The sequence below is a fragment of the Neopsephotus bourkii genome, unplaced genomic scaffold (genome assembly GCF_033783945.1).
Source record: "Neopsephotus bourkii isolate Nb327-2 ecotype Australia unplaced genomic scaffold, CSIRO-AGI_Nbou_v1 NB_1287, whole genome shotgun sequence".
Taxonomy (NCBI): Eukaryota; Metazoa; Chordata; class Aves; order Psittaciformes; family Psittacidae; genus Neopsephotus; species Neopsephotus bourkii.
The window spans coordinates 3,245,390-3,272,570 of NW_026901771.1; the positions used below are offsets into that span (position 1 = coordinate 3,245,390).

General features: G+C 39.8%; 1 protein-coding gene across 4 annotated transcripts; it reads right to left on the reverse strand.

The window, feature by feature from the left end:
* On the reverse strand, window positions 1-26,755 carry LOC133218728 (transient receptor potential cation channel subfamily V member 6-like). Of its 4 annotated transcripts, XM_061365449.1 has the most exons (16): window positions 20,417-20,555; window positions 20,225-20,335; window positions 11,130-11,227; window positions 10,509-10,631; window positions 8,865-9,005; window positions 8,215-8,313; window positions 7,830-8,005; window positions 6,831-6,977; window positions 5,847-6,059; window positions 5,434-5,520; window positions 4,245-4,321; window positions 3,824-3,989; window positions 3,499-3,565; window positions 2,315-2,583; window positions 1,173-1,279; window positions 1-891 (listed from the first exon to the last, which is right to left on the reverse strand). In XM_061365449.1, exons 4-16 carry the CDS (start codon window positions 10,582-10,584, stop codon window positions 618-620), a joined length of 1,899 nt encoding a protein of 632 aa, XP_061221433.1. In that variant the 5' UTR covers window positions 10,585-10,631; window positions 11,130-11,227; window positions 20,225-20,335; window positions 20,417-20,555; the 3' UTR covers window positions 1-617. The 4 variants fall into 4 exon arrangements, with proteins under 4 accessions (XP_061221433.1, XP_061221431.1, XP_061221432.1 ...); XM_061365447.1 differs by lacking the exons at window positions 20,225-20,335; window positions 20,417-20,555 and adding an exon at window positions 26,545-26,755; XM_061365448.1 differs by lacking the exon at window positions 20,225-20,335 and having other exon boundaries at window positions 6,021-6,059; window positions 20,417-20,895.
* Between the last annotated feature and the right edge of the window lie 426 nt (window positions 26,756-27,181).

The following is a 27,181-nucleotide window of genomic DNA, read 5'->3' on the forward strand; positions in this document are numbered from 1 at the left end:
CCTGTTAGGATAGTAGTACTGAAAATGCAGCTAGTAGAGACTGCTTTTCTTCAGAGGGCGAAATCTGTCAGGCCCTGAATGCCAGCTGTATAGTTACAGTCACCACAATGTCAGTAACTACTTTCATTCCTGAGCTTAGTTACAGAGGTTTTTTCAGTTTCGTACCAAATCATAAAGCAGAACTTCAGTCAGCCCTCTTTCCTATGAGAACATTGGAATTTTGTGAAACTGAAGGGAGAGATTATACTACATGTAACAGTCTGGGAGAAGGCTTACTGATCACTTTTTTGTAAATGGGTGCAATCTTGTTGCTGGCTTCTTTTGTTCAGTCCTGTAGGGCATTACAAAGCATAAAAAACTACCACAGATCTTAGCTTAACAAATCCACCAGCATGGTGCAAATATCAGTGCAAGAGCAGAAACACGTAAGTGTAGGAGAGAAAAGATGACATTCATATATCATAGCATAGACACCATGAAATGTGCATGAACTCTTTACCAGCAGAGTTGTTCAAGGCTGAATGTGAGTAGGATGCTGGAACATGTATGAACAGCTGGAGAAGACAACTGCTGTGGCAAAAGTGTTCTGTGTTGTGGGAAAAAAAAAAAGAGGCCTCCTAGACATTATAGACCTCCTCTTCCATAGCATGTCCAGCCTCCTCATGAAGTTGGTGGAAGGTGTTACGCCTGAGGATCTCCCAGCCACGGTGAGAACTAGTCTTGGATGTGCTCCGTGACAATGAGAGAGCAGGCAGCTCCTTCTTGTACAGGATGTCCCTATTTATTTCCAGCTTTTCCAAACCTTTGTCATAGTTATCCTTATCCTGAGCCTTAAATGCTTCTGTATACCGCATCATCTTGTGTTTGATGGGATCAACCCTGTCTTCAACTCTGTAAAAGGATTAAAAAGATGAACTTAATGAAGTAGAAATATGCCAGTTTATCAACAAAACCAAGCAGCCACAAGCAGCAAGCCCCTCTCATATGCCTACTGACATAGACATCCCAGAAAATCTACACAGAATCAGGAAATCTTTTATAGGCACAGTACTAGCAGTTACTATCATACAATTACCTCCTAGACATTCATCCCTGTTATGTTTCTTATTAGCATCCACACCTTGGATTCTTCTTCTAGGATCCTTAAAGGCACACACTAGAAGAGAACTCACCTGAGATACCATCGATCCCCTAGCCCATACTCCCGGCCACAGATCCCAGAGCGAGGCCAGAGACACCTTGGCAGTTTCCTTTCCAGCATGACAGTGGTAGCAACAACCTTTAGAATAAAAAAAACAACAACCAAATCAACCAAACAAGCAACCAAGAAAGAACTTGGATGAATTAGAAAAAACTCTTTCAAAATGACCAGTTTCAGGAGTACTGATCCATTACCATACTTGATTACAGCTCCACATGTAATGAAAAAAATCAGAGTCAACACTATTATAGGGCAATTTACAATGCTAGTCACAGCTGTGACATGTTTTGAGGAAGCAATGGTGCTCTTAAAACACTGTTAAATATCTTTCCTGATGGCAAAGAGTAGGGTAATTAATTTGTAAGCTAGAGAATAGAACAGTATTTATATATGCATTAATTGTTATCAGAATTTACCAACATGGCCACATAACTACATTTAACCATTTGACTTACTGATTTCCCACAGAAAAGGGTTTTCTGCTGAGCAGCTATATAAATGATCTGATTGATTTTTTTTGGTCTTTTGAGCAAGAGTTAAACCAACTTTTCTTAATGGATCTAAAGATATTACTGACCTACTTGCAATCATTACCTTGCATTCTCAACCTCAGTCAATCCCTAGAATTATAATTGAACTCTCAGTTACACAGAATGTGATTTATAAAAAAGGATGTAACTATAATTCAATTTAACGAGTGAGCTCATGTGTAATGACCAAAGAGCTAGGAAGATACACAATGGACAAAAAGGTTGAATGGGTTTCTAGCTGCTATTTGGAATAAGGTGGGAATACCCACAGAGCAAAAACATACTGTAAGACAGTTTCACATGGGAAGACATGAAGAAAAGTCTTGCATTTAGTCGCTTCAATTTCATAGATAGGAAAAAAGAAAGTTGGTGGCTGATGTTCAGAAGCTGTAAAACAGAATTAAAAGAACATGGCTTGTTGTATTCGCCCCTGAGAAAAGTGAAGGCCAAGGAAAGGTTTTAAAATACCTCCTTAAGAGCATGGATGGCAGAGTAAGTAACTGGGCTGTCTAGCACATTTTTCTTGGACAACTTTTCCCCTTCTTTATTAAAAGTGAACACTTTTCCACCTAAACTAGGTTACCTGGGCTCTCCAGAGCTCATCCCGTTCATGGGCCACTCTCCAATGGGTGTCACCCATCATGGCAATTAGCAAGTTGAGCATAAGGAGCGTGGCAATGATGGCAAAGGCAAAGTATACCACACTGTACATAAAAGGCAGATCCACATCATAATTTGCAGGGCCATCAATGATAGTGAGGAAAAGCTCAAAGGTGGTGAACAAGGACATGGGATAATTGTAGAACTGTCCAAGGTTCTCAGGGTTCTCTGTCTGGAAGATGATGTAAAAAGCTGGAGGAGAGCAATAGGGAGAAAAAAAAAAGAGAGAAAGTTTAAACAACAGGAATCACATTCCAAGAGCAACAACAGTCCTGTAAGAGATGCTGGCAACAAAAAGTGGTCTGGGAAGGAGCTACATGTGTTTCTATGCTAGTGCAGTACCCAGCATAACAAAGACAAATCTCTCACTAGAATCACTGGACTTCATTCTAGAATTACTCAGAATTATTTTATTGCCTTTGCTCTCAAAATAGGGATTTTCTTTTCTTCAAGGGCATAATTAATCATGAATGTTAATTTCATTTTCCAAAGACAAGTATCATAAATGCAGTATGTATGTAAACCTCGACTTAGATGTGTATGTGGAATTACATGTATTGTTCTAATTTCTATTACCCTAGAAAGAGAAAGAATCCAGAACTGAACTTGCATGAACAAAAGTCAGTTCTGGGAAAGTGACCATACTCAAAGAAATAGAGGGTATACACCATCAACACCTTTGCCAGCTAACTCAGAGAACGACCTGAGAACAAATCAAAACCCACACACTTCATTCATACTGAAGAAGATGGCAGGGCATTACTAACATGGAAGTGTTGGCCACATGGAGGTGGCTGGTCTCTTCTCCCAAGTAACAAGCAATAGGACAAGGGGAAATGCCTCATATTGTACCAGGGGAGGTTTAAACTGGATACTAGGAAAAATTTCTTCCCCAGAGGTTGCTCAGGCATTGGAACAGGCTGCCCATGGCAGTGCTGGAGTCACCATCCCTGGAAGGGTTCACAAACTGTATAGATGAGTCCCTTAGTGACATGGGTTAGTGGTGGCCTTGGCAGAGCTGGGGTAAAGGTTGGACTTGTTGATCTTAAAGATCTTTTCCAATCTGGTTGATTCTATGATATTGCTGGTTTACTTTTGCAAACTCACCTGATGCAAAGCCTAGTATCACCACAGCCATGAGCCAGCAAAAGCGCATAAGATCTCCAAATATCATCTGTAGAACCAAGACAGAACCATCATAAGGCCCAACTGTCCCACCAAGTCACCATACAATCCTATGTAAGCCATTTTCCGGATTCTAAGACTACGAGTGGACTAAAGAAAACTTCCACACTAAAGAAAGAATGTGAAAGTCACAAATCATCTGCTCAAACAAAAGCTTGTCCATTTGCTATTAACACTAGTCCTTTGCAGTCCTATCTGCAAAAAGGTGTCATTATGTAATAAGCCCATATCCGTTTGTGTCTTATACCTTCTGGATCATGATGGTAAAGGGTCCGAGCATCTGGAAGCCTCGTGCAAAGTACATGACATTGCACCATCCTAGCACCAGGGCAAAAGACATGGGCACCACCTCACCAGTTGTGCTCGTGAGACGCATCACCATGGTTACTAGAATCATGAAAGCATATGTGATGCTGCAAAGGAAGAAGACACAGTGAAAAAAAGTTCAGTAGAGGAATCTTACCCTTCTTTTTGTTTCATTTTCAAAAATTCCAAGACAAGCATGTATATAGCCATGAGTCCCAGAGACAAAGAACTCTCAGCGCTGTCAACTCTACATGTCTACTGGCTCCCTACACAGCAGCCAAGCCAATAGAGCAAATCAAGAGAAGGAATACTCTGAAAGAATGGAGCAAGAAAATAAGATCCTTCAAAAGCAGTGTACTTACACAATTATGTGGAAAGGCCCTCCTAGGATGGTTTGTCCAAAGTATTTTGCTGCTCCAACTCTAAGGATATCTGGGATCTAAGAGAGACATCCTATTCACTTTAGGACTCAGATGAATTCCGTTATACTATAAAATGTCATGGTTATCACCAATATTCACAGGATCTTGGGACCAGCTGCATCTGCTTGGCTGATTCACAGATTGATTTCTATATTACTTTAAAAAAAGTCAGGTGGACCACTCTTGGGATAGAACAGAGATTGCTGGAAAATCTAAGAACACTTGTGCAGATCAAGAGACTTCGGTATGTGGCAGAGAGATGTTGCAGCACAGAGCTATGAGCCTGAAGTTCATATAGATTACTGACAAGAGACCAGACAAACAGCTGAGAGTCAGAACTTAAGACAAAAAGACTTTCTTGAGTTTGTTCTAATTCTCACTGTGTCAATTGTAGTATAGTCCTAGAGTCATGACCAAGCACAGGAAGAAGTACCTGTCCTTCCAGAACAGATATGGGCAAAGAAAAGCCTGTTTACAAGCCCTGTATTATTTCAGTTCTCCCTGGCATCATCATTTGAGTTTTTGCATGTAAAAGTTTCAGTCTTCTTTTTTAGATTATAATAAAATCAAGTGGAAGAGGTGTTTGTTTTCATTGAAATAACTTTGCCTTTTGTTTGAGAGAGTTCGTAAGAAGAACACCTAAACACATCTACCTCTGAACTCTGGCTGAGTAAGGCTCCTGTTACAGATCCACACAGTCACTGATCTCCACTTAAGCATAAACTTTTCTGTGTATGCACAGAAATCACTTCATCCAGCAGCCTTAAACACATGAGTATTTCAGGGTGCTAGGTGAAGAATCTCTAATAATCTGATGCAATAGCTGGGATTCAGCTGGATCCACAGATGGTGCTAACAGGAACAGTGGCATTACCCTGCAGACAGTATTTGAGATTGCAGCAAATCCTTCTAATTGCCTCTTCCACACCTGGAGTCTTACTAGTACATTATCACAGTCTGTTTCATCCAACAGATACTGTTGGCAGTATCTATTTCCATAGACCTATATCAAAGCACTTAGACTAAGCAAATAACACTTACCAAGTTGTCAGCACAAACGCATGCCTGTCTAGTAAGTAAAATCTGTCCTGATGAAACTCAAAACTATAGAGCTCACTGTTTCTCTTACCTCAAGGATCAAAATTACTACAGCTCCAATGACAGTGATTAGCTCCCCCACCAGCCTCAGCTCATCTTCATACGTCATATATGATTCCTGAAAAAAAACAGAAAGTGAATGGAAATTAAAATTAAACTTTAAATGGAGTGAAAGGAAACTAAAAAAGAGGATGAGTGAAGGGAAGGCCCACTGTTGGTGTAATAACTATGACTAGGACTAGACCAGGCCACAGGAACCAGACCAGGTCCAGCAACTGAGAACAGAGAGTGCACCATATTTCCCACTGACAAAGGTCAGCTGGCAGAAAGAAGGAAAGCTGCAATAGCTGGGAACTGGGAAAGACTTGGACTTTCCAGTTTAGTAGGTTAGATGAGAATTGCCCAATGTTGCCTATGGGGCCCTGTCTCCTATAGACACAGTACCTGCAGCATTTTCTGGACATAGATTGTATTGTCTCTGCTGCTTGTTTTGTTGCCTGTTCGGGGTTTCAGAGGTCGGTAGACGCAGCACATAGTGAAGCAGACCATGTAGAGTATATAGAATAAAGCCAGGAAACAGAAATAGGGACGGCCATACATATTCCACTTCAGGCTCACCAGCTCCTTCACAGGTGTTAGGTCCAAGATTTGGCGTGCCTGAGGAAGACAGAAAGAAGGAATTAACTGCCATAACAGCATTTGTTTATAAATAAAGTAAAAATGCATATAAGTAAAAAAGATTTGATAGATGGAAAAAATACAGGATGGGGAGGATTGTACTAATTAAAATGTCTTCTTGTTCATTTCCTGTCCTATTAGTATTATTTAAGGTAATTAAAACTGATAGGGTGGTGTCCCTTGAAAGTCTTAGAGGTCTGCCTAAGCTTGCCATTACATTTGCTACTTTAATTTTTAATAATACCTTTACAAGTGTTGAAGCCTGCAGCAGAGATGATTTGCCTAACGTCATTAAATGAAGAGAATGAATGGTTTTAAAATGCACTCAAGTTTAGGATTTCTGAACACAATCATGTCTCACAGGGACATTGTGAGTTAATCAGAATCACAGTTACAGAAAGCTACTTGCTAGAGCTACTGTAGAGGTATTGTCACTGATACACATTTGAGCCTGCTGAAAGACAGAACCATTTACTGAATCACACAATGTCATTTCCTGTAGCTTGCTCATGCTAAATTCTTTCAATCATCAAGTTTCACACCTCAGAAGAAACTGTATATTAATCACATGTATATACATCTGATGTAGCTAAGTCATTGATAAGCATTAATACATTTTATGTATTCCCTGCAGCACATGGTACAAAGTCCTTGCTCTTGGATACTGTAAAAGAGCTTGAATCTTCAAACTCATCATTCTTCTATAATCACCATGGTCTGTACACCAAAAGCATGTGGTACCCACAGTACCTCTCTCTTCTTGGTTGAGACAATGAGCTCAAGGAAGGACTGATCTTCAGCCCAGGAGTCAATCTCTGTGAGATCATAGAGAACAGTGGTCAAGGGGCCAAAGGACCAAAGATTGTGCTTCCTCTTCTGCATAAGGTATTGAAACATCTGAGGAGAAAAGAAGGAGTTTGAGGATACCGGGAACTTTCCAGTATATAGCGTATTTGCAATGAGAACAAACTTGTTAAAAAATATTAATTACAATGGATTTGCCTTGAACTTGGCAGCTGCGGCAGTTCTCATATCTCTCAGGAACAATTACATCAGGTTAAGAAGTTGAAGAACTTTTTCTGATTCCCGTTTGATTATTAGCTCATGCTTGAGGTAAAGGATGAGTGGTTTTTTTACTTTAAATTCTAATCAAACTGTTAATGTTATTTAACACAGTTATACATCCTGACAATAGATTTCACATGGAATTATACGTTGATTAGGAAAAAAAATACCCTTTTATACTTTTCCACAAGTTATCAGGAAAGAGGTGTTGCAAGGGAAGTGATCCTGTCCTTTATAGAGCTACAGAAGTAACACTAAACACCTCTGTCTTTTTGTTAAGGGAAAGGATGAGAGTTTACATTAAATACTGAGTTCTTGTTCATTAACAAATGTCTGTGGGTACCTGAGGAAGTTTTCCATGTGTCACATTTAGGGTAATGAAATCTCGACAAAGATAATAATTTTAGCTAGGCTTTCAAAAACATTAATGGAGGGTGTGTATATCTTTATGTTAACACCTTTTCAACTCAAATGCTTCAAAAATTGGGTCAGAAGAGTTATTCTTTAAGCACTCATTTCTTTCATTAGGCTAAAGAAATTTCTTATGAAGGATTTTCTTATAAAGGATTTGTTATGTGTCTTCTACCTCCTAAAAACATGTGCAAACTCCCTTGGTCTGGACAATGTTATTTCAAGTTCTCCATTTATCTTTTATATGGAAGCATCTGTGTCACAGAAACTCACCACAGTATTACCCTCAACTCCAGCCAGTTTGAATGGAGTTAGCCCCTCATTGTTAGGAATCAATTCAAGTGACCCTGGTCCCTCTTTGTTCCTATCATAGGAGAGTATCAGGCTGTACATGTGGCAGGCAAACGTCTTATTAGGTTGGAGAACCAGGATGTGAAGAACAGTATTACCTATGAAGGAAGCAGACCAGATAAAATATGTAGAATTGCCCAGCCCTGTGCAAAGACTGGCAATTGACTAATGGCTTTAATTTTTCTCACATCCCTCATCCCTCAGCCATTTGTAATGAGAGAAAAATATGTGCGTGCACAGACAACAGAATCTGATTTAAAACATCCGTATACACTGTGTTCAATTCAGTAGGCCCCACAGCACATACCCAGGTAATCTTGAGCTCTAATATCAGCTCCATTTTCAATGAGCAACTGTACAATTTCCTCATTTCCCACACAAGCAGCAAATGATAAAACATGCTCTCCTGCAAAGAAAGGAATGGGGAGAAACAGCATTATGACTCCAGGAGGCAGAAGAGGTTAAAGTACCATGAGGGAAAGCTATCCATGCTACCAAGCTAGAGGACATGAAACAAAGAGTTACCTCAGGTAACCTGTAAATTTCCTGCCACACTCCTCATTCTATTCAGAAAGGAAAGGAAGCCTTCCCCCCCCCAGCACTAAAAGAAAGAGGTGCTCTTTTCAGAAGATTACCTTCACAAGAAGGTTGACAAGTAAGTGCCTATATGCTGCTAGGATGAAATTAAATTATTTTAATGCTATACATATTTTTGTATACATGCAAATATTCTGTATATTTGTAAATCTGCATGATTTATAAATTTATATTTCTGTAGTATTTACATACTCAGGTCGAGCATTACTGTGTGCTAAAAGATGTGTGATTGATGACACATGGAGACATGAGTCTCTACTCGACCAGTTTAGATGGGGACTAAAGCAAGCCCCCCATATGTTCCCTCATCACTCTGCTGGTTCCCTTCCATAGCAGCAAGCAGAGAAAATGAGACTGTACCAAAATAGAAAAGATTCTGGGATCTGCGCCTGAAGAAGTGCCCAGTAGCCCGTGCCGTGCAGGCATTAGCTCCTCTCTTGAGTAAAGCCTTCACCAAGATGATGTTTTGGTTCACTGCTGCAATGTGGAGAGCTGTCTGGCCTGTAAGACACAGAAATAAAACCTTGTCTTCCAGGAAAGCAGCTTCAGGCTGATCAGTAGCCTGCAGTTCACATTTCACTCATGGAAAATCTAAGGGGTTTGGGACTGCACCCATAATAGCTGCATTATTTAGCTTTGAAGTTATCCCTGTTGTGCACGAGGGGCTGGCCTACAGCTTTTCCAGGGATCCCACTCTACGTAACTCTTCTTATGAATTCATGAAAACTGACTTTACAACTTGTCAAAAAAATGCCAACAGGATGTACCTTCTAGATTTTTGCTGGGGGAAAACAAGATGTGCTAAACTTTTCCAGGAATAACACTGAAATCTGTGTGACTGATTATGCTTCCCTTCATGGGACACAAAGACCAGGTCAAGGCAAATCTCCCAAAGTAGACTTATTTTAAATCATTCAAACTAGGTATTTGTCCTGGGTTTAGCAGTAGCAGTCATTTTTCTCTTTCTTGGTAGCTGGTGCAGTGCTGTGTTTTGACTTTCGGGCTGGGAACAGAGCTGATAAAAATGATGTTTTGGTTTGGCCAAGGACTTTGTGAGCCTCATGCTCTGCCAGTGAGGAGGGAAGCTGGGAAGAAGCACAGACAGGACACCTGACCCAAACTGACCAAAGAGGTATTCCATACCACAGCATGTCATGCCCAGGAGGTAAGTGGGAGTTACCCGGAAGGGCTAAAGGGACTGCAGGGTTGGAGGAGGTATCGGTCAGTGCTTGGTCGGGCTGGGGGGGCGAGTTATCGGTCACCTGGTACTGAGGTGTTGTATTCTCTTCCCTTGTTATTTCCTTTATCATTACTATTATTGGTGGTAGCAGTAGTGATTTGTGTTATACCTTAGTTACTAAACTGTTCTTATCTCAACCCGTGGGAGTTGCATTCTTTTTGATCCTCCTCTCTGTCCCTCCGGGAATAGGGAGAGGGCAAGAAGGGGGGAGTGAGTGAACTAGCTGTCTGGCTGGGGTTAAACCACGACAGTATTAAAAGTTTTAAAGCCCCGTCATTATTATTCTAGTGGTTTCAAGATTCTGTCTGGCCTTTCTGAGTAGTCAATCAGAACCATCCTTTAAAAACCTGGCTCAGATAAGACTCAAAAGCAGTGGCCACATTTTTTTCAATCCTGTTCTTCGTCAACCAAAAACCTAGTTTTCCTTCTTTCAGAGATGGGTAGAGGTGCCTTCTGTTACAAATGAGTATGCTAGAAAGTCAAGTGTACATTTCCTTGCAATCCTGCTGTCGCAAACAGGCCCATATGTGGTTAAGGGTTTGGCAGTTACCAATTTGCATGTTTGTACATGTGCATACTTGGGTTTAATATAATTCCACCTTCCACAAATGGTCAGGAGCCATTTGTATGTTGGCTTTGCTTTGTAACAGTTCAGCACTGTATTGAACCAGGAACAGTATAAGCTGCTTCCTTAAAAGTACAGGTAGTACTTCCTCTCTCCCCCCACAGGGAATCCTGCCCATCTTCATTCCCTAAGATGTCACCTTCATAGAGCTCTGATGTCATCCTCTCATTGATAAGCTCAGGAGCTGCTTCCATCAGAGCCACTGCTGCCTCCATGTTATCATACAAGGCAGCTACGTGAAGGGCAGTTTCCCCCACTGCACCTAGAAACAGTAGGAGAAGCATGCGAGTCATTCTAGACAGTCAACTATATATGACAAAAGAGAAATTCATATATTGGGGTTGAGAACTGTGGGAGTGCTAGTCCCTCCTTTACTACTGCCAGATGTCACCTCAACATATGACATGGTAACAGCCTCAAAACTACAGTCTCTGTCCTTCACTCCACCAAAATCTAAAAGCTGAACAGAGACTTCATGTTTGTAAGTGACAGCAGTCTGAGGCATGAAGTGGATGAGCACACAGTGCTTCCACAAAAAAGGCCCGTTCAAGCTGTAAACCTCTAATCTTCCCATTCTTCTAAGGTCTGATGAGCTCTCCAAGTCAGAAAACTCACTCTGTTGCAAAGCTGCTAACACAGAGTTAAGTAGTTTGAGTTTCCTAAGGGGAATGTTTTAGCAAACTAACAAATGTACTATTCTACTAGTTGTAACAGAGTGTTGCTTGCACAGAAAACCATTTGTCACAAATAATTGAGTTACCTCTCTGATAGATATCACATGTTCCATCAGTGAGAAGTTTCCTAATGGCTGGGAGGTTGTTCTCTTTGGCAGCCTGGAGAAGTGGGGATTCCCAGATCCTATAGTCAAGAAAAAGCGGCTGATAAGGAATAGAGTTAAATACATGCTGCCTTTCTCCAGCGCTATCATGTTCTTTGCCCGAGACAGTATGTATCTTCAGCATTTTCACTGAAAGATCAGTAATGCAAACCTACCATGCGAGGTATTTTTTGAATGCAAAAAACCCTGTCACAAGCAAGTGTAGTTCTAGAAACCCAGGCAGTTCATTATCTTTTGACTTACTGACACTTAACCATATGGTGGCAGCAAAGGGAAAGACAGGAGAAATGAATAACCAGCTTCAAAATGTTCCTGGTTTATATACCCTACATGTTGGGGTACAGAAAGTAACAAATGATGGGTCATAGAGCTCACTTGAAATATTGCATACAGTTCTGGTGTCCTCAACAGGACATGGAACTGTTGGAACAAGTCCAGAGAAGGGACACAAGGATAATCAAGGGCTGGAGCACCTCCCATATGAAGACGGGCTGAGAAAGTTGGGGCTGTTCAGCCTGGAGAAGAGAAGCTGCATGGAGACCTCATGGCAGCCTTCCAGTATCTGAAAGGGGCCTATAGGGATGCTGGGGAGGGACTCTTCATTAGGCAATGTAGTGATTGGACAAGGGGTAGCAGGTTAAAACTTAAACAGGAGAAGTTCAGACTGGATATAAGGAGGAAATTATTTCCTGTGAGGGTGGTGAGGCACTGGAATGGGTTGCCCAAGGAAGCTGTGAATGCTCCATCCCTGGTGGTGTTCAAGGCCAGGTTGGACAGAGCCTTGGGTGCCATGGTTTAGTGTGAGGTGTCCCTGCCCATGGCAGGGGGGTTGGAACTGGATGATCTTAAGGTCCTTTCAAACCCTAACTATTCCATGACTATATGATAACCCTCCTGACAGTAGACTGGTCATCTCAGGAGCCAGTAAAAGCCAGTAGATTTTTCACACAGCATCTGAATTAGTCCAATAATGGACAGAAAAGAAAAAGTGCCAACAAGCATTCACTCTGTATCATAACAATGTTTTAACTGTATAATTAAAAGAATAAGTTCTGAATGTAGTTCCTCATCATAGAAAGTTATGAAGAAAAATTTGGAAGCTCAGTAACACTATGTTTTTTCTCTTATGCTGAGATAACACAAGAAATTATTGAGAACTGAAATGTATGCCAGTCCTGGGCATGCCATCAAGCAAGTGCCAGGCTGAATGGTTTACTTATAGTTGAAGAATGCCCTTGAGTCTTCCCCGAGTCTCTGGGTTACTTCACAGATCCTTTAGAGCTGATGAAGAATTTACAAGTACAGTCACCAAACTTCACTACAGCAGGATCCCTTGATGCAAACAGCAGGTGAAGGGAAGTGATCCTCCCCCTCTGTTTAGCTCTGATAAGGCCATACCTAAAGCCCTTGTCCAGTTCTAGGATCCTCAGTACAAAGGACATACTGACCTACTGATGATAGGTCAGCAAAAGGGCCCCAAGATGATTATAGGACTACAGCATCTGTCATATGTGGAAAGGCTGAGAGAACTGAGACTGGTTAGCCTGGAGAAGGAGCCATTCTTGTCAATGTAAGTACCTGAAGGGATGGTGCAAAGAGTTACCTGCGACACCTGCTTGTCAGCATCCCAATAAGCTTTACCAATGTTCAAAATACTGAGTTGGCCACTCAAAAAAGTCACAAAAACCAATCTACTTATTTGGGGTAAACGTTTATGTTATCCTTGAAAATGTTCAGATTTATCTTTTATTTCTAAAACATGCCTTGGGTGGTTTTTGTATTTTTGTTTTTATATGACTAAATCATTCTAAATAGCCCAAGTTCAGGAACTAAATATTTAAGAACACCCTCAAACCCAAAGAAACAGCCTTCCTCTGATGAATTTCTAGTATGAAACAGAAAGAGATTCCTGTCTCAAAATAAGGTAAATTCAGTTTTAGATCTCTGTTCAGGTACAAATTTTATACTCCCTCACCTCTGCTTTCTTGCAATGCAGATGTTTAATTTGTTCTTAATTATCTAGTATGGCTCAGGCCATGCTGTAATCTGTGATGTGGCACCAGTCTAAGAAACACAGTAGAACAATGACAAATTCAAGCAGACACGAATGAGGAGAAGATCAACCCTTCTTTTGCTATCAGCCCCAGTCTGTCCTTTCAGTACAGTATAACAGCTGCCAATGGACTGGATGTTGGTCTCACACACATACGAACACGTAAAAGCACGTGGGACAAATACATTAGTCCAACCATATACCTGGAGATATAGTCAATGTTTTCTCCTTGTGACGTCTCAGATTTTTTCTCCTTGTACTATGGTATTATTTAGTTACAAGATTTTTTTATGACATTTAGTTTTAGTTTATAGGGCATATACTATACAAAGCAATAGGCATTTTGCATTATTAATGAGCCTGATGTTAGAATATGTTATCTATGAAAGTAACTGCCATAAGCCACAAGCAAACCCACACCAGGGAAAGAGGCAGAGAGAATATAAATGGCCTATTGCACAAAATGTTTTCTCAGAACTTGTGCCTGTTAGGTATAGGGTAATTTAGCCATAAAACTATAGGAAAGCAGGTGCATAGATTCTGTGGCTCACAGAAAGATGTATTTCTTGATTTAAGTTAGTCTTTTATGATTTAAGTTAGTCTTTTATGAACAACAGAATCTTTGAGAAAGAAAAATTATTTTATATGCCATTGTTTCCAGATTTTATCTACATGAAATGTGCAAACTCTGTGCATTTTATATCAGAAAGATACTGACTCACTTGAGAAAACGTGGGAGATAAAGCAAAAGGAACAAAATATCAGAATCACATGGATAAATAGGAATCATCTGAATAAGGTTTAAATTAATGGGCATGGGCTACAAGCAATAAAAGTAACTAAATATTATATTTATCATTACATAAAAAAGAGCATTTCCTGTCACCAACAGCACCCAGTTATCTAAGTCACTAGAAATTAGACTAGAAAAACACTAATGAACAAAGGAGAAATAAAACCATTCAGAATATAAAGAAACATCCTGAACAAACAAGGGAACTGTTCTAAGGTATTTTTATGTGTCCTTGGAACTCTTTGCCTTGCTGTTTGGGAAGAATTCTTTCTTTATCTTATTCACGTGTCAGCTGCATTAGTTGCTAATTACAAGATGATTCGATAAGGACATTGCATCTAGGATCAGACAAACAGGAACAAAATAAAGTGTAGCTCTGAGCAAAAGTTGTAAGATTCAATATCGGAGAAGCAGGTTGCCACCTCTGCCATTATTCTGGCTGAGAAAGAAATTGACTTCCTGGAGAATGTCAGGGTTCAGAAGGCAGGAAGTGGGAAGGAGGTGGGGTTTCAATTGTATAAACAATGCTATAATTAATATGTTGATGCTTTATGTGGAAGGCCTTTATCCCTCAAATGACCTCAGAGAGAGGATTGATTGGGTAAGAGACAGTGTGGGAGGACACAAACAAAATACCTTTCTCACAAAATTCTCCAAAGCCCTTGTAAACAGCTAAGTAACTTACAAACCCACTAAGAGGGAGACACCTAATAACTACCATTCATGGCTATTAGAAATATAGGACAAAATTGTCAAGCCTTTCTACTTACTATAGGGACCTCCAACTGGTCAGCAAGCTGGTAAAGATCCCAGAAGCGTTGATGAATGTCATGGCACACTGCCTCTGATGCCTTAAGGGGCCATGACTTACGTGATTATATCATATGCTTTTACTCTCATTTAATTTTCTGTCCCATGATTGCGGAAACCTTTTACTCTCATTAAAAACACACCATTATAATTATAAACTCATTTTTAATACCTTACATGTACTGAGCATATAAATGTTAACTACTAAGTGAGAAAAAGTCACTGACATAAAAAAAAAAGTTAAAAAGTCATCTGAATCTAGATCCTTCAAAATATTTTAATTTCATTAAGATGTGGACATTTAACCAATTTTATTCTTGACCCATCAAACACAGCATAAATTTTGCCTTTTACAACTCTAATTCCTGTGCATCAAAGCAGCAGCAGGTAAAATCTGTAACTTAGTCTCTTAACAGAGCTGCCTACAGTAGATGCTTCATTTCCGCAACATGCCATCGTGTCACTGGAGAGTGTGGCTTTCAGAGAGTTATTCAGCTGAGACCTATTTAGATGCTTTGAGAAGAGAATTCAGCACACCTAAGTTAAGTTCTGGTTCTAAATCATTCCTTTCTTCAGCTATGGAGTCAAGGGACACTAAATTACTAATTTAGCCAGGTAAGTTAGGTCTGGTAACACTAGGTAGTACTGACATTGCCTTACAGGATCAGTTTAGGATAAGCACAGCTACATAGCTAACCAGTAGTCCTCATGAGCTATGAAAACCACAACACCATTTACCCAGAAGTGCTTCTGGGATCTTCTTACTGAGCTAAGTAATATAGCTATGTTGGGGCACTTAGTAAACCTTGATCATGCATTACTGTCAGCCAGTATTCTTAACAGGTGATTCAATGATATGCTCAGGAAGCTGTGAACTGTTTTTCAATATAGATGAGGACAAAATCAGGAACACCCCAAAATCCATTGTGAAACAAAGAGAAGTTAGAATGTAGGTCAGATTCTGACTGAAGGAGTCATGTAAAACAGTTTTAAACAAGGTTAAGGATTTCACAAGCACTTTCTGCTGGTAATATGTACCCTTTTGGATTTACAGCTTCATAAGCACTTCCTTTGGAGTGCATCCGACTCTTTTGACAAGCTAAAGAATGCAATGACAAGTCCATAAGTCCTAACTGTTACAAAAAAACCAGAATTTGGATTTATGGGATTATTCTTTTAAAACAAGGAAATATGTTAAATATGTGAACTGCCTGGACAAAACCAATCTGAAGCTTCTTTTCTAATACTGAGCTCACCAGAGATGTAACAGAGCATCTCTTTCTCTTCTTTCCTTCCCTTCCCACATTCTACTACTTGAGTCATTCACAGTAGGGTATTTTCCTATTGTTTGCTCTAGTTTAAGTTCGGCATCTGCTAGCTTCATGATCTATCCCTATGGCTACGACAGTTACCAAGGGTATAATGCAATTCTTTCTGTGTGAGTTATAAACTCATCATCAGGGTATTATTTCAGCTTTCTTTTCTTTCCCTGTTACAGTGTTCAGAATATCTATGCTCAATACCTCATCATGAAATCACCATCTTCTCCCTCCCTTTTGCTAGTATATTTATGTAAATGTGTGCTAGACATCAGGAGAGCAGAGGAGTGCTCAAAGGAAGCTAACGAGCCAAAAAGAGGATCAAAGCAATCATCTAACAAGATGCTAAAGAATGAGTTAGGAATTAATAGCATGAAGTAAAAAGAAGACAAGTAAGGGGGCTTGGACAATCAGGGTCAGCAAATTTCTTCAGCACTGACAGAAAGACTCAGCAAATTACCTGGAACCTCTTGTATATTGAAGCTCCTTCACGGTAAACAGAGCTCCTCTGGAAATTAACAGGTTACTCATTACCAACAAGAAACTGATAGGGAAGTATTATCTCTTTCCCCTTTAGCTATCTACCACACTAAGCAACAGAAATCTTGCTCAGTCTCTTCCATCTCCTTGCATTAATCTCATTTTTTTAATTCTGCATCTGAGACCATTCAAGAATAATGTCAACTAGAACTGGAGAGTAAAAAGGCACAAAAAACCTGGAAACTAACAGGGACCTGAAGTTTGTATTGCAACATTTTTTGAATGACCAGAGCTTTTTGCAGGTTATGCAGATCTTCCTCAAGCACTTCCAGTGCATTATTTCTCAAAGCAGTTTTTTATTGTTAATTGATGTGCAAAAATGCTTTGGTTTTATTTTTATTGATGTACCACTCAAATGTTTTACTGTCATTAGAACAATTAAGCCTCAGAACATGACATGAAGGCCACGTGATACCAGTAATCCCTAGCAGCAACTGGGAGAGAGGAGACACACAAAATATAGATTATTTATCAATCAAGGTTATAAAGGCAGGCAATAGCAGAAAGACAAATATAATGTAATTGTCTCCTGATCCATATACCTACTTGCTCTAACTTCCTAATTAGTTATTTTCTATGAAAAGTGCTGTTCTCATATGGTAGAATTTATAAAATTAGATGCTAAGGAGATAAACCTCTTCCTCTGAAGGCCAGACTTACAGAAAGGAAGCAACAACTCTTACAGAGGATCTATTAGACTGTGACAGCCATGTGATTCCTGCTCCCATGTCAGACCAGGATTTTCATACATATTTATCACTTTGTTCCCCATGATTATGAGCTATGTTGGGATTTTACGTTTGTATTCTCTAGGCTGTATAGATCTCAGAGTTTATGCTTAAAGATACTACTAGAAAAGACACATGAGATGTGACCACTGTCTCTGGCACTCTGCACTGACCTACAGGCTGCTTTAAACAAGAGTTTGGAACAGAAAGAAACTAGCAGAGTAAGGCAAAATAAACTCAAAGTCCTCTTTACTTATGAGACCAACTGCTAATAAAATTCAAAGAAGTATTACACATGAAGAAAGAGAATGAACAGCAACTCTAGTGAAGGTGAGAATAACAAAAGGAGTTAGCTTCCAGGTATAACCATCACCACCTGTAGGATAGGAAAAAGCATTGTTCTCTTGCAGACTTTCTGTGTGTAGTCAGAGCAAACCAATTACTAAGTAGTAACATATTTACCACTACCTTTCAATAAGGTAATAGTAGAATTTAATTGCTGTTTATTACTGTATATAGTCCAGCACCATTAACACTGAGAAGAACTCAAGCTGAAGCCACAACACTGCAATTCCACACAACAACTTAACAGAATGAAATAAAAAAGTCCTCTTGTCTTACAATAGTTTTTCCACAGAAGCAAAGGTTTCGTAAGAGTATTTCCCATATACAAGTCACCATATACGTTTTCCTGGTATGTATTCCTCTTGTACATAATTAAGAGCATGAAGTCAATAAAACTAATTCCAGTCTTCTGCAAAATTTTCATTTTTTTTCTCCTCAAACTCTGAGTATCTCTAGGGACAAGAAAGGAAAGGAAAGAGTAGGATAATAAGAGGGAGAAATGGGCCTATCCCACTCTGGAAAAGAGAATTCATATATTGGCACTATATAATTTCTGACCAACTACCAGACAACTAATTAACGTTAGTTGAAAGCTGTGGGAAGCATAGACCTAAACCAGTAGGGAACAGTTGTGTCCCCATGCAACCCAGATTTCACAATGATATTGTATGCAGTACATGTACTGTTACATGGAGTTTTATAAAGAAACAGAGAAATGTTAGTTTTGAGGAGCACTGGGGTTGCACCAAACTTCTCTAAGAGAAGTTTACTGAGAAGGGTCTATATGCCTAACAGTTTTTCTGTTTTCCTCTATCATTAGCAACACACATGTTTGTAGGCCTGCAGAACATGACTAATGAGGACTGTCAAGCAAAGGTTGGATGGCAATTCAATAGCAGCCTATCTGAAAGGAAGCACAGAAAAGGAAGGCGCCAAGCTTGGTGAGGCACTGGAATGCGCTGCCCAGGGAAGTTGTGAATGCTCCATCCCTGGCAGTGTTCAAAGGCCAGGTTGGACAGAGCCTTGCATGACATGGTTTAGTGTGAGGTGTCCCTGCCCGTGGCAGGGGGGTTGGAACTTGATGATCTTAAGGTCCCTTCCAACCCTAACTATTCTACGATTCCATGATAAACCCTTCATGGTAACAGCACATGGTAAAACAAGGGGCTACAGTGTCAAATGATGATTTTGGGGGCTCAGGATGGACATTTGGAAAAAAAAAAAATCCTTTTCAGAAGGAGGTTACTACAACACTGTAATGGGTATCTGAAGGTATAGTAGAATATCTGTGCTGGGAGGCTTTCAGAACTGAGCTAGACAAAGCCAAAGCAATGCGATCTGTTGCTGGCAACAGTCCTGCTTCAAGTGGGAAGTTAGACAGGGACCTCCAGATACCCCTTCCACATATCTATGACTTAAAAATGTGAAGATAATGTTATAATTATAAAAATATTAATATATTTAGACTTTTGCACACATTCATTCAGATATTACAGAATCTGCTAAAAACTTATTTTTCGGTTATCTGTGATGCTGTTAGTTAGCATTCTATGGAGACACTATTGTTCCCACTACCCCTCCCATTTGAAGTGCATTAAAGTCCCACTTCCCCAAAGTAAAATAGAAGAGGCTTTTGTTATTTGGTTAGAAGTTAGATGATGACAGATGTAAGTTCTTTCCTTAAAAAATATGTGTATATTTGTCCCTGTTAAGGTGCTTTCCTACTTATTTCCATACATGTATGTGTGTATACATAGATAATTTTTTCCCACACAACCACCTTTTTGTGCCCAGAGATGTTCAGAGTTTTGTGAGGAAAGAAAAAACAAATCTTACCAGGGACTGGAAGCAATTTGTTATTTGAGTGCTGCAGTGTTTGCCCATGCAGAAATAACAAGCATCAATGAAAAACAAATGCAGCTGGATTTCCATGAATGCCCCTGCACTACTCTGTGTGGAGGGAGCAACCCTGCACAGCAATAACAAACAGCCTAGATTCAATATTTACATGTGACGGCACAGGCAGTCTTCTTGACAATGTAAGGTCTAAGAGGTGTCACTGTACATGTTGACACCCAGGCTACAGGGGCGAGAAACAGCAGTTCAACCCAAGCAGTGACTGACCACCAGAATGTGAAACAACATGAAGTCCACTCTATCCCATAGTAAAGACAGCTTTTTAGACATACAGAAAGCAATCGTTGCAACATACCCAGTATTTCAGCTGACTGCAATACATGTCCCACACACTCTTAATTAAAAGCAAAAAAACCCCAAGCAAAGCCAACAGCAACAAACAACTCCAAACGAAACCCTTCTGCATTCTCTTGTAAGCTTTACCAATGAAGCAGGAAAGACAAAAGTACATTATTCATTTGTGACTGAAGTCCTGCGCTCAGGGTAATTCAATTGCAACCTAGTAAACCCACCTGTGAAAGCAGATAAGATTGGAACTCCAGAAGCATTCCACCTTGAAAGAAGAAATCTGATACAGAAAAGTGCTCCAGGGTTGTTTAAAGTTTATCTACTGGCAGAAAAGCCTAAGGGAAAAGACTGAGAATCAGCTACGGGGAGAGAGCAGCAGAAGAAAGGGAAGACAAAAAGGCTGAAATGCACTGTACCTTTTCTGCTGGAGTAAGTAGATTTCATCCAGATGTTTATCCCAGGATTTTTTGCCTTGCAACTTCTGACTTAGTCCATTCCAGATCCGGAAATAGAAGGGTTTGCTATCCTCAAATAAAGGCACCCCCATAGCACGTCCCTTTTTCTTTCTTACCTAGCTGCCTTAAAGCCAACAATCCACACTTTGAAAGACGATAGTGAAGGCTCACTGCAAGTCAGCACTCCTGAGCCCTAGTCTGCTACTGACAAAGGAGACTGTCCCTCAGCTGCATCACTTCATCAAAGTACATGTAAAAACACAGAATAAAATCCCTTGTCCTTAGCAGACCATACCTTAAGCCTCATCAAGTACTTAGCTTCCAAAATAGCCCAACCCAGAGGTGTGTCTGATTTAGAAGTAGCTCACCGGCAGCCTACCCCTCACAAAGACCCTATACAGCCCAGAAGAATTCATACAGCATCATGTCCTAGCTTCTAGTATTTCATTTCAGAACTTTGAAGTAATCATCCTCCTTATGTCCAATGTTTCTAGTATTCATTTCAGAACTCAGAAGTAATCATCCTCCTTATGGATCTCCGAATTCCTCTAGAGAGCAACATGTAAGCAATTTTGAAATAGACAGCTCAACAAGTCAGGCAAAACACCTTTAAGGTGAGTGAACATGTGGGAACGTGCCCTAAAAGACACTGTGCTCTGGGAAGGTAGTATAGAGGAGGACACACCTCCCACCCCAACTGTCTGCAAATCCCATTAAGGAAATTATCATTATAGACTCCACCTTTTCTACGTCAAACAAAATCACAAGTTGGAAGAAGAGTTTCTGTAGGTTAATGTGTAAATTTCATATATTTAATTTTCCCTTAATGTTCTAAAATCTCTCATCGTTTCTTCACATTTGTTCATATTTCTTCCAGAAAAGCTTATTTAGGAAAACAAATGAAAATTTCTATTTAACAAGAGCTAGTTTTTGCTACAGAAAACACCATCAAGGTCATGGGGGAGAGTCTGCAAAGCAGTAGGCAAAATACCAAAATGAAGAGGAAAGACATCCATCTCCTTGTGAAGAAGTTGGAAGCTACATGGGACCAAAAAACCAGGCTCCTAGCTTCTAATCTTCTTTCCCTAATATTCTTGCATCTTGAATTAACAGAAATGTCCCTTCATTCTTACTCTTGAAGTAAGTGGAAAAGGATTTGGTCAGGGTGCCTGTTCCTAGGCAGAATCAGTAGATAAGGGAGTAAGGTGGGTAATGTAATACAGCTGAGCCATCTTTTTGAAACTTCTGGTTTATTTACAGATTACTTAGAGTTATCAAACTTATTACAGACAATTACTTATCAAACAGACTTTGATAAGTAACTTAATAACAGACTTATCAAACCAGGACTCACATCCAAACTTTTGTAAACTCTTGATGTATTCTATCCTATAAAAAACCTAAGTCACTACCCAGAAAAAAAAAAACAAACCCAAAACCACAATGTTTTAAGGCAAACTTGAGGAATCATATATGAAAATATAAGACCCTCTAAATTGTCCTGTTCTAAGAACAGACTTAAGAGGAAGTTAACTGTCATAATGGGAAAAATGTATTAGTTGCTACTTTGAGAGGTAGATATTCTGAGCAAAATATGAGGGGTTTTTAGCAATATCAATAATACATCCCTTCTAACATTCTTGAGGGGAGAAACACTCAAAGTTGAGAAAGGTATTTAGACACTGAAGTGTTAAGTGCCTATAATAGACAAACACAATCTCTATTTTCCTGGGCTGTTCTCCCAGGCAGAGAATACTTTCTAGTGCCTCCCCAAGGAGTAAGAGCACTAGAAGACCGGTATCAGCAGGACAAACAAGCAGTGACATATTCTTTTCTGGGCAGCAGTGCTACTGCCACCCAGATGGCAGCTCTAAGGTACAAGCAGACACATAATGAGTTCTCGGTTAGACATGAAGGCAACAGAGGCTGACCAAACTGCAAACCAGTATCTCAGGTGGACTGCCCACACTGTTGAGGGGTGTCTATTACAACTCTCATTACAGCTTCAGACTGCAGTAAATCTGGCTCAATAGTTTTCCTTTACCCATTTGGATGGATACAAAGTCTTAATACTGCAAAAGAGTATTTTCTTGTAATTTAAGATAGAGGAAATTTTCAAAGGTAATAGAATTCAGAGATGAAAGATGGATGAAATACGTAAGACTATTGCATAGAACAAAATATCTTTATCAGATCATGGCCATACACTGTAAGCAGTGCTGGGCTTTCAATCTAGCAGGAAGCTATAAGCAGTTTTTTGAAAACTCATATATAGGACCTGATAAGGCCTAGTAGTTGAGGGGTGCATTGTAAGTATATACAATTTTGGTGTATGTATCACATACCTGATATCTGCTTGAAGCCCTTTGTATCCCTTTCCATGGCTCCCAAGTCATACTATAACACTGGCAAGGCCTACCTATCTCCTGACATGATCCTAGTTCTACCTGTTCCTTGTTCCAGATTCCTACTGCAATTAGGGTTTTTATCCTGGCTGCCAACAATGCCCTTTCCTGGTGTGTGTCTTGACTTCTCTTGTTTATGATGGGCTGATTCTGACTGATCTGATTCCAGGAATCTTTTGATTCCAGTTTGGCCCTACCTAACAAATATGAGAGCTGATGCCAAAATCTCCTTACACACACTTTCTCTCCTGTATCCATAGATCATGAGTAGCAATGTAAGCATGAAATACAAAGCACAACCTGGCTGAATTTGTTCTCACACCACAGTGCTAACAACAAAAAATTAGTAGAGTAGCAATGATAGCACAATGTTGATTCTATGCAGTTAAATCATTCCATGGTTCTAGGGGATTTATCAATATTGCATATAGCACAGTTCGGATGTGCTGCCCTTTGCAGAGTGATAGAAAATGTGTAAATAAGCTGATATGTGGAAATACTGCAGCAACAACCAAGGAATTCCGCTTTTCATCTACCTGCTACAAATACAATGGAAGAAGAAGGCTACTTTAGCCACTTGGGATCGTGACCTTGCCAGAGACACTAGTCTACGCTTTTTTATAGTGCAATGCATTTGTTTTAGGCCAGCCTAGACTAAAAAAAAACCCACCACAATAGCATAAATCTGAATATGAAAGAACTGACTTTCGGTGACCCTGGAATTTAAGTTAGACTTTACCAGCAATATGCCTAAAAAGGAAAAATTATTACAGAAAAATTACGGTAAAAGGCTACAAGAAAATTTCCTACATAATCTCCAGCTTTCTTTTCATCCAAGCCACCTCTTCAGTTCCTCCCTTCTTTTAAACATAACCCAAAATGGCTAGTTCCTGGCCTACTATAGAAGTAATTTCAGTGCTAATGCAGAGACAGACGTAATTTGCACAGTACATGGCATGGATTCTTTTCCTTCTTAATGGCCCTGACCCTTACATTCCAAGTCGTCACAAAACTCCTGTTAACCTTCTTGGGAATTTTGAGTGTTGAAGGTATGCAGGATTGAATCCAATGTGCTTATCTGGTGACAAATCAGGATGGGAGTGCATGTTCTTTTTTCTCTTTATGCTTTTCTCTTACAGTTTCTTTAGAGGTGGGAGGGAATTGCAAGAGCTGCATGATATTTTAGATTTACTGCAAAGGTGAAAGTGCAGTCCTAGTCTTTAACAAAATCCATGAGAACGTGAACTGCAATTTGCAGGAGACAAAGATAAAATATACACCATAAAAGTAAGGGTTCCTGTTAAACCTAAAGAGAAACTATATTAGCTGCACATGGTAGAAGTTCAGAATTTTTATCTTCTAAAAAGACTTCAAGGTTTCTGTTAAGCACAGCAATGTAACAAATGGTATCAAGAAGAATTACACGAAGCTGATTTTGAAGAGGAAGGGAAGAAAGGGAAATCAACTTACTTATTACAATGAATTTAAATTCTCTTCTACATTTGCCTTCCAAATTTGCCCCCCAAATCCATGTTGAGCATCTGGTAGACAAATAAAATAGCATAACTAGATGCTCAGCACATCTTCAAATCACTGTACAGTCACTGATTAGCCACATTGTCTTCGCTAGCAGGTAGCCAACCCAAGTTTTCTATGCCAGAGATACATACTGACCCTACACTTCTGCTTGGACACAATTTCAGCACAAAGACTTGCCTGTGTTAGGGACAGCATCAGAGCCACAAGCTTCCAGGCCATTTGAGAAGCTTTTATTTTTCCACTGCATATTTCTCCCTGTCTTGTTCCATATATTCTTTCTGAATCACATATATGTTCAAACCTTCAAAATATAAAAAACATCTTTTGCTCCAGCTCACAAAAATCACCTTACTTCTCATAAAGATTTGCTCTCAAGAAATTCCCACCTCAGAGATCAGAAGAGAAATTCTGTCATTTCAGCAACGGCAAAGATGAAAGTGCCTGGAATGCATACCCAAGTTTACACTACCATCTTAAGAGCAAGAGTGGAAGTGCAGCCTAAAACCAGACCAGTCTTTCAGCATCGCCCCTGTACATTTCTGATGTACTGCAGTTCTTTGCCTGAAATTGCAGCATCTAATAAAAACTCTGAAGATGTGAATTGTGAGAGAAAATAATGAGGCAAGCAGAAGAGCAGGGAAAAGCAATGAAAGTAACAGTTTCTGTGTCCAGACAGAAGGCAGAAAAGAAAGTCAAGAACTTACAAAGTTAGCAGTAAGCAGTGATGGATTTTCTCCATGAGTATAATGGGTGATCTTTCATTTGAGAAGGCTGTAATAATGACTAGCTAACAATTGCTTGATGTATTACAGATATGTTAGGGAATCCTGTTGGACTGTGATATTTCCAGTTGTTCAAGTTACAGTATCTTACTTGTGCAGCACAGGAAAACAAAGCTGTGGATGATTGTATGCAAATGCATGGTATTACATAGAGTTTCATATCACACAATTGAGATATATCTGGAAACAAAACTAAGTAACAGAGAAAAATAACTAGATATTCAGAAGAAACATACTACTAGTGTCAGCTCCACCAGAAATCATCTACTGTGTAAATAGGAATTACTTAACCATTAATAAATCACAGATAACTCAGAAATAGAAGTAACTTAACAATGCATTATAAACTGTATCGGGATATAGGTGCCCTTTAAGATTCTACTATATCTTATGCAACCAATCCTGATATGCAATTCTGGATGGAGGCAAGCTTGTTTAAAATAAAAAAAATATGCTGAATTATCTTTATTAATAGAAGTGTTTATTGTATGTGAACATGTGTGTGTAGTAAGCCTAGTTAATAAAAGATTTGAAGTGGAGTGGCTCTCCACTTCTTGACTTGGAATAGCAGAAGCAAGATGACCTAGTTATGGCAGACAATGGCAGCAGAGGAACAAACAACTTTGAAAGATGCATTTCCAAGGTTCTGGTGAGTTGGGTGAGAGATCAGTAATATTTCCATTGGCTGTGATGGAAAATCCTGGTGCAGCAGCACAAAGATCACTAGGCTTCATAAAACTGACCTCACCAACATCTGCCACAGACTTTTTAGCATTTCCAGGAAAAGCTAAAGGAAACAATAGCAAGAATTGAAGACCTCTGGTGAGTGCAGCTATATCGGCAACACAAAAGAAATAGGATCACCAAGAAACTTCCTAAGTAACCTTGAATGAGTGGGTCAGTAGGATTTCACCTCACTGGAGAGCCCTGACAAGTGACATGGATGTTTTCCTGCTACTGTGATTTGAGCTACTAGCTTAAGTTGGAAAAACTTACGTTGGTGAGTTGGGAAGCTCACCCCAGTTTAGGTAACAGATTAATCTCCCAGCCTCCTGCTGAGGGTCTCAGGTACTCAACAAAAGCAGAAGAATATCCCTTTGGAAAAGATGGAATAAGTAAGGGCTTGGAACCTCACCAAGATTGTAGATTTACACAAAAAAAAAGTGACAGTAGGATTTGAAGCTGTAAGATACCGAAATCCTGCAAGCTTTCTCATTTGGATTTCCTGCAATCTTTCTCATTTGGATTTCCTCAAAAGAGGTCTGCAATTTTAAGATAGCCCAGCAGTATTACTGGGAATGTGCTGACTCCCACCACAGAGGGAAAAACATTAACAAAGAAGTACCTCACTAATTAACCTTACCTCATGGTCAGGAATGCCATAATACCAAAGCCCTTAATTCCATAACTGCAAAGTCCAGTATGTGATTCTTGGAATTGGTAGATCCTGCTGATGACAAGGATTTAGTTTTGGTCCTTGTTAACATGGCAAATGTGGGCCCAGTTAAACATCTGTCCTGCTGATGTCTTGGTAGGGCCATTGAAGTATACATCACAGATTTCAGAGCATACCACAAACATCTCTAACACCCCAAAGCAAAGCTGACCCATTTCACTTCTTTTTATTCCCTTCTTCTACCTTGGTCAAGACCCTGAGTATACTAATTGGCTTTAATGGCCCTGACCAGCCTCACCTGTGGCATCCACCCATGTACTCATCACAGGCTATGAGCCTCCAAGGCTTCCCTGGTGGTAGTTTGGAACTTTCCTCCTACCTCACCCTGCCCTGCCCCCAAAGCTTGTTAAGGATAGAGTGAATGTCTGCCTCCCTTATCCACCCTTGCCTCCAAAGCCCACCCAGCTTTTAGGGACCTCATAGGCAGCCTGAGCTCCACTACCCAACCCCAAGTTTCCCATGCCTCCTGTCCTTCTCAGTACCCAATCCTTGGTTCTGTGTCCCCTGAAATGAAAACCCACAATAATTAAACCACTCTACAAAC